A 16,663-nucleotide genomic window follows, 5' to 3' on the forward strand; every position below is an offset into this window, starting at 1 on the left:
CAGGGATACCCCCATGTGGCCCCATCCATAAAAGGTAAAGGTAAAGGGACCCCTGACCATTAGGAACAGTCGCGGACTACTCTGTGGTTGCGCCGCTCATCTCACTTTATTGGCCGAGGGAGCCGGCGTACAGCTTCCAGGTCATGTGGCCAGCATGACTAAGCCACTTCTGGCGAACCAGAGCAGCACACGGAAACGCTGTTTACCTTCCCGCCGGAGTGGTACCTATTTATCTACTTGCACTTAAGGGTGCTTTCGAACTGCAAGGTTGGCAGGAGCAGGGACCGAGCAATGGGAGCTCACCCCGTTGCGGGGATTCGAACCGCCGACCTTCTGATCAGCAAGTCCTAGGCTCTGTGGTTCAACTCACAGCACCACCCACGTAGCATCATACCTCTTTAAAGAGTCATGGCTCTCCCCCCCCAAGCATCCTGGGAGGTATAGTTTGCTAAGTAGGCTGAGAGTTGTTAGGTCGCTATCCCTTTAAAAAAAAAAAGACAATTCCCAAACTTCCCTTGGAAGTGGGGTTGCTGGTTAAGCCACTCTGGGTCACAGCTTGGTGGAACAGCACATGTTCTGTATGTACAAGGTCCCAGGTTCAAATCCTGACATCTCCAGGTAGGTCTGGTCTAGACTTCTGTCTGAAACCCTGGAGAGCCACAGAGGTTGGGTCAATGGACCGAGGGTCTGGCTTGCAGGAAGCATATCCTGATGTTCCCTGAACGTTCATGTGGACTATTTATTAGCTTACCAGTCAGTTTGATCCTTTGGCGTGCCGCTGCCTCCCCATCCACAATAACACCCATAGGCCATGTAATCTGGTATGGCATTTTTTCCAGTCATTTGTTTGATCATCTCAGCAAGTTGGATGAGACTGCCATCTACTCCGATTGCACCTTGAAAACAGTTAGAGGGGGGAAACCTCAAATCACTAGGGTATTTACAAAGCAAACATGGAAGTCTCTGGGTTGGTAAAGGAGGCTGAAGGAGAAGAACTTTTAAAAATATAAAGGAATCAGTTGGGAGGACCTATGTATATCTGTCTATCTGTCTATCATCTATCTATCTATATCCCAACATAAAGTGTTGTCTTTCATAGTTGGACCTCAGACTACCTGAGAAGCTCAACATGTTGAGAGGTTCTAAGCTGGTTGCTTCAGCTCAAACCACATGACTCTCATCAGCCATTCCTGAGTTTCTATACCAAACAGTTTAGGAATTTTCAGCACTTTGCAAATAAGCCAAGTCTTACTGCCTGTGCAACCTTTCTGATGATACATGGAAAAACACATGAACCTAAGCTTTGAAGAGTTTGTAAGTAAAACCATTTTTAACTTACCAAGTGTGCGATCTATTCCTCTGCTGTGGGAAGAAGGACATTTTGGAACTCACAAGGGCATCTTTTAAAGGTCCAACAGCCTATATTTCCATGCTTTATTTGCTGCATATGTTGTGATTTTAAATCTCTGCTGGGGTTCCCTCATCAAACCTGGATCTTGGCACCCAATTTTTTATACCTTTATTATCCTTGCCACCAACACTACAACGCCCATCATCCCTGATCATTGGCTTAAGCTGTCTGGGAATGATGGGAGTTGTAGTCCAGCAACACCTGAGGACACAAGGTGGAAGAACATTGGTGTGGACAACAGGGTATTAGATGGAACATGGACAGCTTCAAGTGCATCCCTAGCTCAGGGGCAGAACACCTGCTTTGCCTGTAGAACGTCCCAGCTTCAACCTCCAGGTAGGTTTGGGGTATACCATTATCTGAAACCCGGTGGGGGGGCGCTTTGCAAGTCCAACTCAACAGCGTAAGGACAGCTTCTTAAGTTTCTCTATCTGTGTGCTTGCCGTTGATCTGAGTGGAGTGACGGAAGGGAGAGACTAAAATTTAAGTACGTGGATTCCCGCCTCCCCGCAATACTCACCACATGTCAGTAGCAATGCCACCACTGCAGACAGAGTCATATTTGCCATGTGTGGCCCTGAAAAAGAAATTTAAACCTCTCGATCTGACGTTCCTTTTACAGGAGCAGTGAAGAACAAACAAAACAAAGGCAGCAAAGTCATTCCCAAATAGCAGGTGTTACTTGTACAGTGGTACCTCAGGTTAAGAAGTTAATTCATTCTGGAGTTCCGTTCTTAACCTGAAACTGTTATTAACCTGAAGCACCACTTTAGCTAATGGCATAGCTGTCAACTTTCAGATTTGAAAATAAGGGATCAGCAGCCTTGAAAATAAGGGATCAGCAACTTCACCTGTCTGGGGAAAGTCGACGTGATATCTAACAATCTGGGGTAGCAGTGGGAAGCAGTGGGAAACGGCGCTGGAATAAGGGAATTTCCTGCAAAAAAAGGGAAGGTTGACAGCTATGGCTAATGTGGCCTCCTGCTGCCGCTGCGTCGCCACTGCACAATTTCTGTTCTCATCCTGAAGCAAAGTTCTTAACCCGAGGTACTATTTCTGGGCTAGCAGAGTCTGTAACCTGAAGCATCTGTAACCTGAGGTACCACTGTATGAGTAAGTAACACCAGCAACAATTGGCTTCTTGATAGAAGAAGCCACGATGTGGCAGCCTCTCCTGCTCACTAGGGCAACTTCACAATCTGGAGCTGTGTCTGTTCGTTCTCTCTCTCTCTCTCTCTCTCTCTCTCTCTCTCTCTCTCTCTCTCTCTTTCCCCCCACTCTCTCTACTTACCTTTTCTGGGTATGGCAGGGAAAATTTCAGAGGCTGCAGATAACTTCTGCTTGGTGATCAAGGGTGAATATATATATATACACACACACTCCGCCCCATTAGGGACTGGTAACTCCACCCCGTTAGGGATTGTTATACAGAAGTTATTCTTGTTAGGGCTTCCCTGTAAATAATTTTCAGATTCTCTTTCATAATTTCCATGTAATTGCCCATATGCTTCTTTTTAAACTGTAATAACTCACATTTCCTCCCATGCAGTTTTCTTAAGAAGAAGAAGAAGAAGAAGAAAGGTACTCTGCTGGTCAGACATTTTGCTATCATCACAGTTGAGCGCAGCTTTAAAAGCGATGGCCGACAACGTAGATGGACTGAGCAATTTCATGAAGGGAGGATAAGGCTATGGATAGCCACTAGCCATAATGGCTAGAGTTGACTCCACAGTTCTGAATACAAGTTATGGGGAACTACAGGAAGGGAGAGGACTTTTGTGTGCTTGGGTCTTGCTTGCAGGTTCCCTACAAGTTCACTACTGTGAGATCAGGTTGCTGAGCTTCATTAACGTGTGACCCTGAAATTTTGGATCCCCTTCAAACCGATGCCAAAGTTTTGTGCTAGTTTTGCACCACAAACCCCACATTTTGTTCTGCCCTCCCCAACTGAATACTGGTAATTGACACTCAAACTGGGGGCCATAAGTATACCCCAAACCCAACCTTGTCCGATGACGTTTGGTGATTATAAACCTAGTCAACTATCTTCTACAAATGTCCTGCAAGTGACAAAGTGCAAAGCTATGAAGGGAACTTACCTGCATGAAGATGCTGTACTTGCTACTGGACACATAGCCATACCAGGGTATGATACAGCAGGTGTCATATGATTACCTGTGTGTAATCATGTGACACAGCTCTGCACAGCTCAAGGTTTACCAGCAATACTTGGGCACTACCAAGATTCCAAGTCTGAGCATTGATGCCACAGGAAGATTGGTTAGCAGAGTTGATAGGGGTAAAACAACAACAAACCTCTGGTTACGTGAAACATACTCAATAAACACACAAGACGTAACTGGCTGCACTTTTGAACAAACAAGGTACACTATTCATTGTATCAAAGTATAGATTGCAACAGAAGTCTCATAAAGTTCAGTGAAAAAGGTAGAAGACCCAGTGGATCAGTTCATTCTATAGTCAGTTCACGCATAAGGTCCATACATGTATAAGTGTCTATTCCACCTGTCTGTTCATAGAGTCCAATAATTCACATGAAGAGTTGTTACAGTTCCACAGAATCCTTTCACAGAGTCTAAGACAAGGATTTCCGGAATATTAGCCTTGTTTTGCCATCCTAGGCTTCCTCAGTAGTACAGGCTCTAAGTAATGCAAATAAATACAATATCGTAATCTCACACATTTTCCCAGTGAAAATAATAAACCATAAACAACTGTACATACCATATGTAATTTTACAAGATAGCAATCCTGCTTTGTAGCAGATGCTGCTTACTGCAACCACTACTATGCTATAAGATCCACTATCCTGTAACATTACATATGGTATGTACAGTTGTTTATGGTTTTTGTATATTATTTTCACTGGAAAAATGTGTGAGATTTGGTAAAGGTAAAGGGACCCCTGACCATTAGGTCCAATCGTGACCGTCTCTGGGGTTGCGGCGCTCATCTTGCTTTACTGGCCAAGGGAGCCGGTGTACAGCTTCCGGGTCATGTGGCCAGCATGACTAAGCCGCTTCTGGCGAACCAGAGCAGCGCACGGAAATGCCGTTTACCTTCCCACCAGAGTGGTACCTATTTATCTACTTGCACTTTGACATGCTTTCGAACTGTTAGATTGGCAGGAGCAGGGACTGAGCAACAGGAGCTCACCCCGTCGTGGGGATTTGAACCGCTGACCTTCTGACCGGCAAGTCCTAGGCTATGTGGTTTAACCCACAGCGCCACCTGCGTCCCTATGTGTGAGATTACGATATTGTATTTATTTGCATTACTTAGAGCCTGTACTACTGGAAGCCTAGGATGGCGAAACAAGGCTAATATTCTGGAAATCCTTGTTTTAGACTCTGTGAAAGGATTCTGTTGAAATCTACAGTTTGATACAATGAACACTGTACCTTGTTTGTTCAAAAGTGCAGCCGGTTACGTCTTGTGTGTTTATTGGGTTGATAGGGGTGGCAAGGGAGAAAAATTTGGGCAGATACTTCTGTATAATGCCGTTTGAAATTCAGACACCAGAAAAATCTATCCAGCGTGCAGAGTGCTGTCTGAATAACACGACACAGAGAAGACAAAACATTGCGTTTTCATTTTATCCCATGAACCGCCCTGAGACCTGCAGGTATAGGGTGGTATATAAATTTAATAAGTAATAAAATAAATAGAAAATAATATCGGCTGGGAATGCAGCACCACGACGGCTCCCAACAACCTAAGATGGTTGTTGTAAACATGTCCCCAGCTCTCATGTCAGCATGCATCCAGACATTCACAAAGTTTCCATTCCTGTCAGAATACCCAAACGAATGTGATAAGGTTTTGAATGAAAACCAGGGATTGCCAAATTTGCCTGATTGCAACATCAGGAATGACATTGCACACCTGGTGAACCTGAAGGCAAAATTACCTCGTCTTTGAGGGCAGCGTCACCTAACTTGACACTTCTGCTGAAGAAGCAAGGCGCTGGTTGTGAAAGCACATGATATAAGAAATGTGAAGTCACTGCTGAAAAATCATCACTGTTGACATGAGTAAACCGAGGGAGAGGACAAGGAGATAGGCATGCCAACAAATTGTGAGATAAGCAGGGGTTTTTTTCAGCTGGAATTCACCAGAACTCAGTTCCGGCACCTCTCAGGTGCACGTTATTGCTATGATGAAAGAACAAGGGAAGCATTCTTGGTGAACACTGGAGCACTGGAGACAATGCCGGATTTATGTATAAGCTAAACAAGCTATAGCTTAGGGCCTCACTCTCTTGGGAGCCCCCCAAAAAATTAAAGGGAAAAAAACCTGGATGTACATTTCCAAAACAGAAGATAAAAAACAAATAAGATAAAACCTACATACAGCAACAGTGTTTTGTGTTGTGTAGGCTCCTATGATGTACGTAATGGACCCCGCCTGCTAGCCTGTTCCCTAAAATATCACTGGTTAGATACCTACTAGGTCCATAAATTACCACATAGCATATATTCAACACAAAAAAACAGCAACAATTTGTTGTTGACAAAGGACAGCTGGACATATAAAGGGCCCCATTACCTTTAGTAGCTTAGGGCCTCATCAAACTTAAATCCAGCCCTGACTGGAGATAAGTAAGCAATAATTCTGGACAGAATTGGAGGGCTTCATCGTAAAGAAGATGCGAAGACAGAAGAAGAAAGCAATGAAGCATGTTTTCTTGCTGGTACAGGGGCAATGCTTTCACTCTCATGGTAGAAGAAATAAACCAAACATTGTTCCTGGAACTAGAGTTAACCAGCAAATGCTTCCAGGAAGGCTAATTTCAAGGACCTGAAGGGCACAGCGTTCAAGCATATAACTCTAACCATGCCTCTGGATGGCTTCATTTTCAAGCGCATTCTGACCACGGAGGGCACCAGGAAGCTTGCTGCTGCAACTCGTACTACAGGTGTGATCGATGAGGGTGATAGGAAGCAAATGCCTCAGGAAAAGACTACGAAACCAAAGGAGGAAGTGCAGGATTTCCACAGATTCTTTTTTTTTTTAAAAAAATCATTTTTATTAAATTTTCCATTTCAACAATCCAATCCAATCACATTAAATATTCCAGATTATACATATACATATCAAATAATCCAAATATTCCGCCAAATTATAAATTTTTTAATGGGACTTCCCATGCTTCAAGTTCGGAGGATTCTGATCATCTCATATCTCTACTGCTTTTTATAGTCATTTCCAATAGTTCCTCTAATTCTTCCTGTTGTGAACCTAGGATTTCAACAGATTCAAAGGATCACATCGGTCTCAAGACAATGCTAAAGAGACAAGGAAATTAGGAACCAATACCCGCCTAAGTAATTCAGTCACCAGAAGGATTAAGAATGTGGAAAGGGTGTTACGCTTAGGCATGAGAATTGGAATGTTGCATGTACATCCCCATTTCTCTCCTCTTCTGCTGTAGTTCACTCAGAAAGTCGTAGCAATTGCCAAGGCAAGTCAAATCAGGACCCTGGACAGCCACTGATGGGCCCTGCTGGCTGAGCTATGGAAGATGCTGTCTTGGCAAAGGTCTAGCAAAGACCTCATGAGCTATGAGAAGATGTTGTCACAGCAAAGGCGGCTGGCAGGGCCTTCAGTTCCAATGGCTCTGCTCTTGAAGGTCTGCAATCCTTAAAAGACCTGGAATTTACTCTGCAGTTCCTGTTCCTGCATGGCTGTGGAACAGGAGATGCTATAGGGGAGTTATCTCTAGAACCTGATGGTGATTAAGGATCCACATAATCAGTCCTCAGAAAGTGATTCAGAGCGGTTTTCTCTGAATGGGATAGCTTGTGTGTCATCTGAAGCTGAGTTCTTGGAGTGAGATTGGGACTCAGGTGCGGGGGACGTCCCATCCGCCATCTGAGAAATGTTGAGTGGCAAGACCTTCTCCTTATTCTCTTCTTTCCCCTTCCTTCCCCCCTCTGCTCTGTGGATTCCATGGCTCTAAGCATCACAATTGTGTTAGATTCTGAAGGGAAAGCATGAGATCTAATGGCCAGTGGTGGGCAATGTATCACTCTCTTGACTCCATGCGCCATGGTTCCTGGTCTCAGAAGTTCAACTCAGATGAACTTCTCTACAGGACAGAAAGAAGCTGGGAGCTGACCATTAATAGGTGTCCATCATACCTGGGACTGGGGGATCAGTTTGTGTTGTTGTAGTTTGTGTTGTTGTGCATTCATGGAGTAACTAACCAGAACTAAGTTGACATTTCTCAGAAGACATTTAATGCTTACTCTGACAGTTATGCCCATTCCCGAAATAAGTCCTGTTTGATGAAAGTCCCGTACATTGTACATCTTAGTAGCTTCCTCCTTGAAGCTTCCTCCTTGAAGCTTCTCAGCCTTTTGGCTAAGATCAAGTGTAGAAGCTTCCTCCTAGTTGTTGTTGTTGTTTTTTAGGGGGATTTGTGATGACCACGGGTTTAATTGTATGCAAATCCAGCACTTTCAGTTTCTCATACGGTGTTTGTTAATGCTCCCCTCCGGTGGGAAATAGTGCTACTTTGCAATTATATACTGTATTTATATTTTTTATATGGGAATGTCCCTGGCACATTTCCTGGAGGTTTTATAAAAGAAAAGAAGTTGCTACAATTGGGTCTGAAAGAAATCAAGAGGACTATGTGGGCACTGTTCTCATTGACTCTTTAACCTTTCTGGAAGTTGTAGCTCTGTGAAGGGAACAGGGGTCTCCTAACAACTCTCAGCATCCATTTCTGCAGCTCCCAGAATTCTTTGGGATTTAAGCCACGGCATAAAGTGGTATCACAGTGTTTTAAATATATGGCACGGACGTGCCTTGGTGTCTGTTCTTCGCATCTGCAAATATGGCCGTGGCCATTGCTTATGTTATGTTATGCTATCACGATGCCATGGTGAAGTTAGGCAGTGGCGTAGCGTGGGTTGTCAGCACCCGGGGCAAGGCAAGTAATTTGCGCCCCCTAACCCGTGGATTTGCGCCCCCTAACCCGTGGATTTGCGCCCCCTAACCCATGGATTTGCCCTAACCCCAGATGTTGCGCCCGGTGCGGCCGGCCCCCCCTGCACCCCCCACGCTACGCCACTGAAGTTAGGTAATATTAGACTCTGGGTTAAAAATTACTTCCCCGTTCTTTAGCTGGAAATGTGCATTACTTCTAAATGTTATCAGCCAACCCTGCTGCTTTTGGGAGGCCCTGGACCTCTGCTGCAAAGCGCTCTCTTTGGGGCTGCTCTGGACAAGTGCCTGAAATCTTCCACTGGCCCAGAATGTGACAGCATATCCTCCAACATTTCTCTGATGAAAATAGGGACGTCCCATTCCATAACGATAATTTTACTATTTACGGTATACCCCACACATCTTGCTGGGTTGCCCCAGCCACTCTGGACAGCTTTCAACATATATAAAAACATAATAAAACATTAAACTTTTTTTTAAAAAAAAACTGCCCTGTACAGGATTGCCTTCAGATGGCTCAGGGGTCGGATAACTCCATATCCTTCAACATTTCTCCAATGAAAATAGGGACATTCTAAGGAAAAGTGGGACATTCTGGGATCAAATCAGAAACTGGGACAGCGTCTCTAAATCAGGGATGTCCCTGGAAAATAGGGAATTTTGGAGGGTCTGTAAAAGGAGTGTATCACTCTGCTGTTGAAACAATCACATCAGCTTCTGATTGGTTTCCAGGCTCGATTCCAAGCACTTCTAAAGGCATTTAAAACCATTTAACTTCTGCACCCTTGGATATCTGAAGGGTAGCCTTCTTCTATTAAACCTGCCTGGTTATTCAGATCATCTGCAGAGACCCTCCTGAAATTCCCCCCAACCCCCTAGCATCTGAAGTATATCAAGTGAGGATCTCTAGTTCCCAGAGAAACCTCTAGAGAGTGAAATTTTGGTGCAAGATTGCTGCCCAAACGTTGAGACATGTGACCTATATGAGTTCTAGTTTTATGAAAGGCCCAGCACTCTTACACCACCCCTCTCCCAAACTCGTGATCGCCAGGCACTGTTGGACTACAACTCCCATCAGCCCCAGCCCAGGGACAACAGGAGTTGTAGTCCAACAACACAGACTACCTGGCTTTAATGTAAGTCACTTTGGGGCTAGCAGATATGTAGCAAATAATAATAAATATCTGGAGGGCACCAGGGCAAGGATGGCTGTTTCAAAGCAAGGAGCCCTTTTCCAACCTGAGAACCAGATTTCGGACACCTTTTCCTGGTCAAAATGAACAAGGCCAGTAGCAAAGCAGGGTGGGGGCTAGAGAGGAAGTCAAAAATGAAAACTATTTTTGTGACAGTTCATAAAATGTAAAGTGATGTTACGATTCTGAATGTGAGGAATCTGTGGTTTTTTCTTAGCGCTTTTTTCCTCAGGTTATCAGCTGATGTGGGAATTACCTCTTCCTTTTTCTGCTTCTTGTTTTCCTCAGACATGAGGCGACTTCTCCTGACTGCTATCTTGGGGGTGGGCGGTAAGTGCTAAAAAGTTCCTCGCTTCCTTTTGCTACCAGAAGCCCCTTTTCCTCAGCAAGCTGCCTTGTGCCGAGTCAGGCGCTTGGTCCCCCTCTGGATCGGTATTGTCAGCACTGACGGGTAGCAACCCTCCAGGAAACTGGGCAGTATCCATTGATCTGATTGGACCCCACCCAGACACCATCTTCTATTGAACAGTGGGCTATAAATCATTTAAAGAAAGAAAGAAAGAAAGAAAGGGAGCCATCTTAGCCTGTCTTGTGCTGGAAAGGGTTTGGACCTGTCAGCTGCTGAGACATCCATCCACTGGTGCAGCCAGCAACCCCTTCCACCTGCCAAATGTGGGTGGGTGGGCAGAGATGCCCCCAGGGGGGTCCCTACTGGCAGAAGGGGGTGCTCCAGAGATGGGGAAATGGAGGGGCTGAGCCTGCCTGGGATCCGCCGGATCACAAGCGGGTGAGATACGTTGCAAAATCCGGCTAAGTGCAAATTTTGAAGGCCAGCCGTGTTTCGATTTGAGCATTGCTTTGGAAATAGGGGCACCTGCCATGGCATGCAGATGGCGTTGAATTGCTCTCCTGTCCCTGGACCAGATCCTGGCTGAGGTGGGCTTTTTGCACTTTCTCGCTCCAAAATGCGGACCGTGACAGGGGACCCCCGCCTGTTTTCCTCCTCCTCCTCCTGCTGCTTGTCCCCTTCCCAGCTCTGTCCGTCATCTACGGCAGCCTGCTCAACTTCAAGGTGCTGATCGAGAGGATTACCCACAAAAACGCCCTCATCCACTTCAATGGATACGGGTGCTACTGCGGAAAGGGCGGGAGAGGGAAGCCGAGGGACCAGACAGACATGTGAGTTGGCCAGCGTGATTCCCTGGGCCTCCACAAAGACACCACGAGCCTCACTCAGCCAGACGGGGTGGGGGGCGGCTTTGCTTGCAAGTGATGCCAGATATTCCTGGTAGGTGGGGTCTGGTGTGCCAGAAACCAGTGTGCATCAACAATGCATCCCTCCCTGTGATGCTGCCATGCCAGCATAAGTGGGTGAAGAAGAGGGCTGATTAACCTGCTCAAACACATTTCCCTCTGTTAGGACAGGGCTGGGGAAACCTCAAGACTGAACTCTACAGCGCCACCTTGTGTCACAGTGTTATAACACATTTAAAACGCCTTTTGTGTGTGTAGTAATGTACAGTGGTACCTTGGGTTAAGAACTAATTCATTCTGGAGGTCCGTTCTTAACCTGAAACTATTCTTAGCCTGAGGTACCACTTTAGCTAATGGGGCCTCCCGCTTCCGCTGCACGTTTTCTGTTCTCATCCTGAAGCAAAGTTCTTAACCCGAGGTACTATTTCTGGGTTAGCGGAGTCTGTAACCTGAAGCGTCGGCGGTTCGAATCCCCGCGACGGGGTGAGCTCCCGTTGCTCAGTCCCTGCTCCTGCCAACCTAGCAATTCGAAAGCACGTCAAAGTGCAAGTAGATAAATAAGTACTGCTCCTGTGGGAAGGTAAACGGCATTTCCATGCACTGCTCTGGTTCGCCAGAAGCGGCTTAGTCATGCTGGCCACATGACCCGGAAGCTGTATGCCGGCTCCGTTGGCCAATAAAGTGAGATGAGGGCCGCAACCCCAGAGTCGGTCACGACTGGACCTAATGGTCAGGGGTCCCTTTACCTTTACCTTTTAACACACACATTTCTTAATGCTTGTTTTTTAATTATTGCTTTTCCCTCTAGCTTTTAGCCGTTTCTATTTTAGGTGTAAGCCACCTTGAATCCTTGTCTGGTAAAACTGTGGGATGTAAATAAATATAGTAATAACAATATTTTATTTTATTTTTAAATGAAAGCTCAGCAGCGCAGTGGGGGGGGGGAGGACACAAAAATTCTCAAAATCTCAACAGGGGTTTCCTGCCAGCAGACCTTCCTCCCCCTGCATCCCCCCCCCTTTTCTCCCCTTCCAGGTGCTGCTATAAACACGACTGCTGCTATGAGGGTCTACACAGGAAGCAGTGCCACCCATATATTGATCACTACAGATACCTGATCATCAATGACGATGTTATCTGTGGTGAGTGGCGGGCAGAAGGATTTGGGTTTATTTTCCTTTGCCCACCTTCCCTTTAGAAGAAGGAGGCCATTCATAGAACCATTCCACAGAATAGTCTCCAGATATGCCCCACCCCCATTTATTTCTGGTGGTCTCGATCAGGCCTGCTGAACTCTCCCTGAGCTGCACCCCTCACTGGCCTTGCTTCTTGTCCTGCTGGAGAGGTTCAGCTTGGCCAAAACATATCCTCAAACTCTGGCAATGCCTGTTGCTTGCCTGGGAGGAGGATGGAGAGGGTGTGTGTGTGAATGTGTTTAGACGCCGGCCTACGGTACAAAGGCACTTCTCACATGAGGTTCCAGTCAAAAGGAAGCTTTGCATCCTGCAAGCCTGACGTCTCCTCGCCGCTTTTGCCTCTGCAGAGTACAGAAACAATTCCCACTGTGCCGTGTTGGCGTGCGAATGCGACCGCCATGCGGCCCTCTGCTTCCGAAAGTATGCCAAAACGTACAACAAGAAGTACCACCGTTACCCCTACGTCTTGTGCAAAGAAACCACCCCTAAATGTCGAGGCAGCAAGAAGCCGAAGTAGGAAAGCCTGAGAAGCAGGCAAACCGGTTGCGGACTTGATGCAGAGGATTGCTTTGAGAGGGCAATCTCTCCCGTGGGAAAGAGGACCAGAGCGGAAATGCAGGGAGTTTTCTTGCTTGTGTGTTTTTCTGCATGGATTCCAAAGTCAGCAGCATTTATTGTTGAATTTTTGAAATCTCTGCATTTCAAAGTTCACATTTTGATGTCAAAGGGACGCTCCCCACAAGCTGCATCTTAATTTGCAAAATTGATGTGTTGGCGTCTCAGTGCTTCTCCTCGCCCCAAGGACTAAATCCAAGATTGTCTGTTACTAGAAATGTGGGGCGGGCAGCAATAAACCATTATTTATTTATTAATCTGTTTATTAAACATGAACTCTTTGTTAAAATTGTTTTTCTTCCCAACCCTGATTTTCCCATCGAGGAAGTACCTGTGGTGGCTAACTAAGCAGCTAGATTAGAAATTCAAATATTCAAAAAGTGTACCTGGCAAGCGGTTCTAGCTGTGTAAAAGAGATGACTGTAGGGGTCTACCTATAAAATGGCTGTATTCCAAGTCAGAACCTTGGCCCATTAAGCTACCTCTCCCATGGTGTCATCTGCAAAGTCCTTCAAGTCATTTACAAAGATATTGAACAACACAAGGCCTAGGACAGAACCCTGTGGCAACCCACCTGTCCCAGGATGACGAGGAACCATTAGTGAGCGCTCTTTGGGTTTGGTCAGTTAACCAGCTGCAAATTCCCATAGCAGTAGCATTGTCCAGCCCACATTTTACCATCTTTTCTGCAATAATATCATGGGGGACTTTGTCAAAAGCCGTACTGAAATCAAGATACATTACGTCCACAGCATTCCTCTGATCTACCAAGCTTGTAACTCAAAACCTATGCTTGGCTCTTTGTAGTCACAGCATTCTTTTCTAAGTGTTCACAGAATGACTGTTTAATTATCTGTTCTATTACCTTTCTATCAGCATCAAGCTGACCTGCTGGTAGTTGCCTGGGTCTTCCCTTCCCACCCTTGTTTTGAAGATGGGGACAACACTGGCCCACTTCCAGTCCTCAGGGACCTTTTCTCTAAGAATTCTCAAAGATTATAGACAAAGGCTCTGAGATTACATCTTGGCAGGGTGAGGGGTGGGAAAGGGCCTTCTCTGTGGTGGCCCATAAGCTGTTGAAACCCTTCCCTGCAGAGGCGTGCCTACATTGAACAGCTTCTAGCGAATGATAAAGACACATGGCTTTACCCTGGTGTTCGACATTTGGGGTTTATATTTGTAGGACCTGCCTTATTCCTGTAATTTTGTTTTTAACACTGTCTTTTAGGTGTTGTAATAATCATATTCATCAGCAGCCAGTGACCAGGTTAGTACTTTATTTATTACACAGAGACAGGGAGTTTCCTCTCTCCTCTTGACACCCCGCAACGGCTTTAGTACAAAAAACCCTTTAAATACAAAATACGCTTCTTCCTCTTGCACACACGCACATACATACAAACACACACCTCTGTCCAAATGCTCTCTCACTCAAGTTATATATTAAATATTACAACTGTACAATATTTATAGGTGCGAGAGGAAAAATTGATTAGAGAAATAACAGCCCCACCCCCCCAGGTATTAGTAAGACAGAAAATACCCCCACAAATGTTACATCAGTTATTTCTATCTGAGTTCACAGAATCCAAAGAATGTAGAGTCGGAAGGTACCCCCAAGGGCAATCTAGTCTGACCCCCTGCGATGCAGGAATCACAGCTAAAGAATCCCTGACAGTGGGCCATCCAACCTCGGTTTGAAAACCTCCAATGATTTATAGAACCATGGGATTGTAAGAGTTGGAAGGATTCCCCAAAAGTCACTAGTCTGATCCTCTGCAGTGCAAGAGTTGACAAGAGCCGTTGAATTGATCACCCGCAGAACAGACACCGTTAGATCTCTAACAAAAATTGGAAAAGTTTTCATGCCTTCCAGCTGGAATGCTGCCTAGTCAGTTGGACCACCGGTTACGGAAAAATAAAATAAAAACTGGGTTACTTACAGGCCAAGGTTAGCCAATGTCAAACTATTGATTTAGAAAGATCAGAGGACCACAGCCATCTGATGGAGGATGCAGTGATGTCTCTTTTCCTCCCCCCCAACCCCCACTGGAATCATGTAGTTGGCATTCAAGAGCAAGACATGTGTCCTCAGGACACAAGACCCCAGGCTTTGGTCATACTCATCTGCATCCGTCGCCCTTTGGTTTTGCCAAGAATAGCATCAAATCTCTCTGAGCCAATGGACTCTTTGTCATGTTAAGTGAAAGGCCTCCCGTGCAAAAGTGGAAACACCTGGACTTAGTTTCCAGTTCTGTGCCACTCATGTGATAAGAATCATAGGGTTGGAAAGGACCCTGAGGGTCATCTAAGCGCAACCCCCTGCCATGCAGGAATGATGGCAGCAAATAGGAATAACGTAATATTTTTCTGGCTCCCTCTCTCCCTCTCCTACACACGTACATACCCTCTTGCCCCCATGTGCTACAACACGGCTGTTCATCCTGCAATGCCTCCTACACACACTTGACTGCCAACTAACCTTCCCTGTTCCCTGCAGTGTCATCCCCTGACTCCTGTAGACAACTTTGCCCTCCTCTGGCATCCCTCTGCACACCATCTCCATCAATCCTGCTGTCACAGAATCACAGAACTGTAGAGCTGGGAGAAGGGACCTTGAGGGTCATCAGATCCAACCCAGAACTAGTTTATTTAGCTAGATCAGACGGTTGGGTTCACCTAGCCTAGGACTGTCTTCCTTTGGCTGGTGGTGGACCTCCTTGCCAGCCCACAACCTTAGAAGATTTGCAGGTGGAGATGCTCCTCGCCCACCTCCACCCCTTTGGCCCAGCTCTTCTCCTTTCCCCTGAAATTGTAGAATTGGAAGGGACCCCAATGGTTATCCAATCCAACCCTCTGCAATGCAGGAATCACAGCTAAATGGGTATCTGGATGCTGGATCCATTGGTGGTGTGGGGAGTGGACAGACAGCCCTCAGAGGCTTTGAGAAGGAACCTCCAAGATGGCTTCCCAGACTTGAAGCACGCTGCTCAACCAGGAAAGGGCACCGTCACGAATGGAGACCTTTCTGCTCCTCGGGGCAGCTCAGCCTTGAAGAGCTGATGTTTCTGGACAGGAGGGGCAGAGGCTGCTCAGTTCGCAGGTGTTCAGGCACCTGGAAAAGCTCCTCCCCTCTAGCGAAGGCCGAAGCCACTCCACATTCCAAGAGCGTCCAAGAGCACCAGAAGCCCCCTTCAGATCTTTGTCTCTGGACCACTTGGGTCGAGCGCCGGGAAAGAGTCTCGGATCCTGGCCAGCTCCATGGCGCAGAGGCGGCCGAAAACTTTGCTGTACCAGTCTGGAGACCGTCCCCTGGAAAGACAAAAGAGTAACAGGTTAGTGGGGAGCATCTTCCACGCTGCACAAGCGGAATTCCCTGTTCATTGATACTGAGACTCCATCGAAGTCTCAGGAGGAGTAGGAAGATGCCCAGGCAATCTGCAAGGGCTTTAGTTGTTGGACAGTGGAACGGACTTGGTGGAGGACTCACCTTTGTTGGAGGGTTAAAAAACAAACAAAAACTGATTTTATTTATTTTCATGGTACAGATGATAAATTTTGAGAAAACAATTGTTACAACAGTAAACAACAAGTAACTTGTCCTGATAAAACGACAGACTTTTATCATGCCATGCGTTAAAAGTTTCATTTGGCTGGGCGGATTCCTGCCGCAGTCCGAACTATGTATGTATTCAATGAACATTTGCCATATGTTATAAAAGGAACATGGATTGTGTTTGGCGCTCTCACTTGGCGTGTTAGTTTCTCAGCCAATGCTATTGACCATACTCTGTTATACCAAGAATCAGTGTTCAGCCCATCACCGGTTTTCCAACATCTGGCTATCTCCATGTGAGCAGCAGTCAATAGAAAGGCTAAGGGGACATCTTTAGGATAATCATGAGAGCCAGTGTGGTGTAGTGGTTAAGAGCGGTGGCCTCGTAATCTGGTGAACCGGGTTAGCGTTTCCGCTCCTCCACATGCAGCTGCTGGGTGACCTTGGGCCAGTCACACTT

At 46.1% G+C, this 16,663-nt stretch overlaps 2 protein-coding genes and 1 long non-coding RNA gene across 7 annotated transcripts in view; 1 reads left to right on the forward strand and 2 right to left on the reverse strand.

The window, feature by feature from the left end:
• Positions 1–761: 761 nt before the first annotated feature.
• LOC310768028 lies at positions 762–4,095 on the reverse strand. Its single transcript, XR_014551165.1, has 3 exons — positions 2,703–4,095; positions 1,932–1,988; positions 762–896 (listed from the first exon to the last, which is right to left on the reverse strand). It is a non-coding gene; the product is annotated as an uncharacterized lncRNA (long non-coding RNA).
• Positions 4,096–7,423: 3,328 nt separating this feature from the next.
• On the forward strand, positions 7,424–12,904 carry LOC310768029 (basic phospholipase A2 PLA-B-like). 3 transcript variants are annotated; one of them, XM_083625731.1, is made up of 5 exons: positions 7,424–7,562; positions 9,871–9,912; positions 10,617–10,761; positions 11,872–11,978; positions 12,380–12,904. In XM_083625731.1, exons 2-5 carry the CDS (start codon positions 9,873–9,875, stop codon positions 12,547–12,549), a joined length of 462 nt encoding a protein of 153 aa, XP_083481857.1. In that variant the 5' UTR covers positions 7,424–7,562; positions 9,871–9,872; the 3' UTR covers positions 12,550–12,904. The 3 variants fall into 3 exon arrangements, with proteins under 3 accessions (XP_083481857.1, XP_083481859.1, XP_083481858.1); XM_083625732.1 differs by lacking the exon at positions 7,424–7,562 and adding an exon at positions 7,586–7,604; XM_083625733.1 differs by lacking the exon at positions 10,617–10,761 and having other exon boundaries at positions 7,431–7,562.
• A 1,006-nt stretch (positions 12,905–13,910) lies between these two features.
• Positions 13,911–16,663, reverse strand: part of STARD8 (StAR related lipid transfer domain containing 8) — a 67,493-nt gene continuing 64,740 nt past the window's right edge. For all 3 annotated transcript variants that reach the window (XM_083629067.1, XM_083629066.1, XM_083629068.1), the window contains one exon: positions 13,911–15,959. In XM_083629067.1, the coding sequence (XP_083485193.1) occupies positions 15,842–15,959 (118 nt within the window). In that variant the 3' untranslated portion in view covers positions 13,911–15,841. The remainder of the gene's footprint in view (positions 15,960–16,663) is intronic.

Source organism: Podarcis filfolensis (genome assembly GCF_964270895.1).
Source record: "Podarcis filfolensis genome assembly, chromosome: 8".
Lineage (NCBI taxonomy): Eukaryota > Metazoa > Chordata > Lepidosauria > Squamata > Lacertidae > Podarcis > Podarcis filfolensis.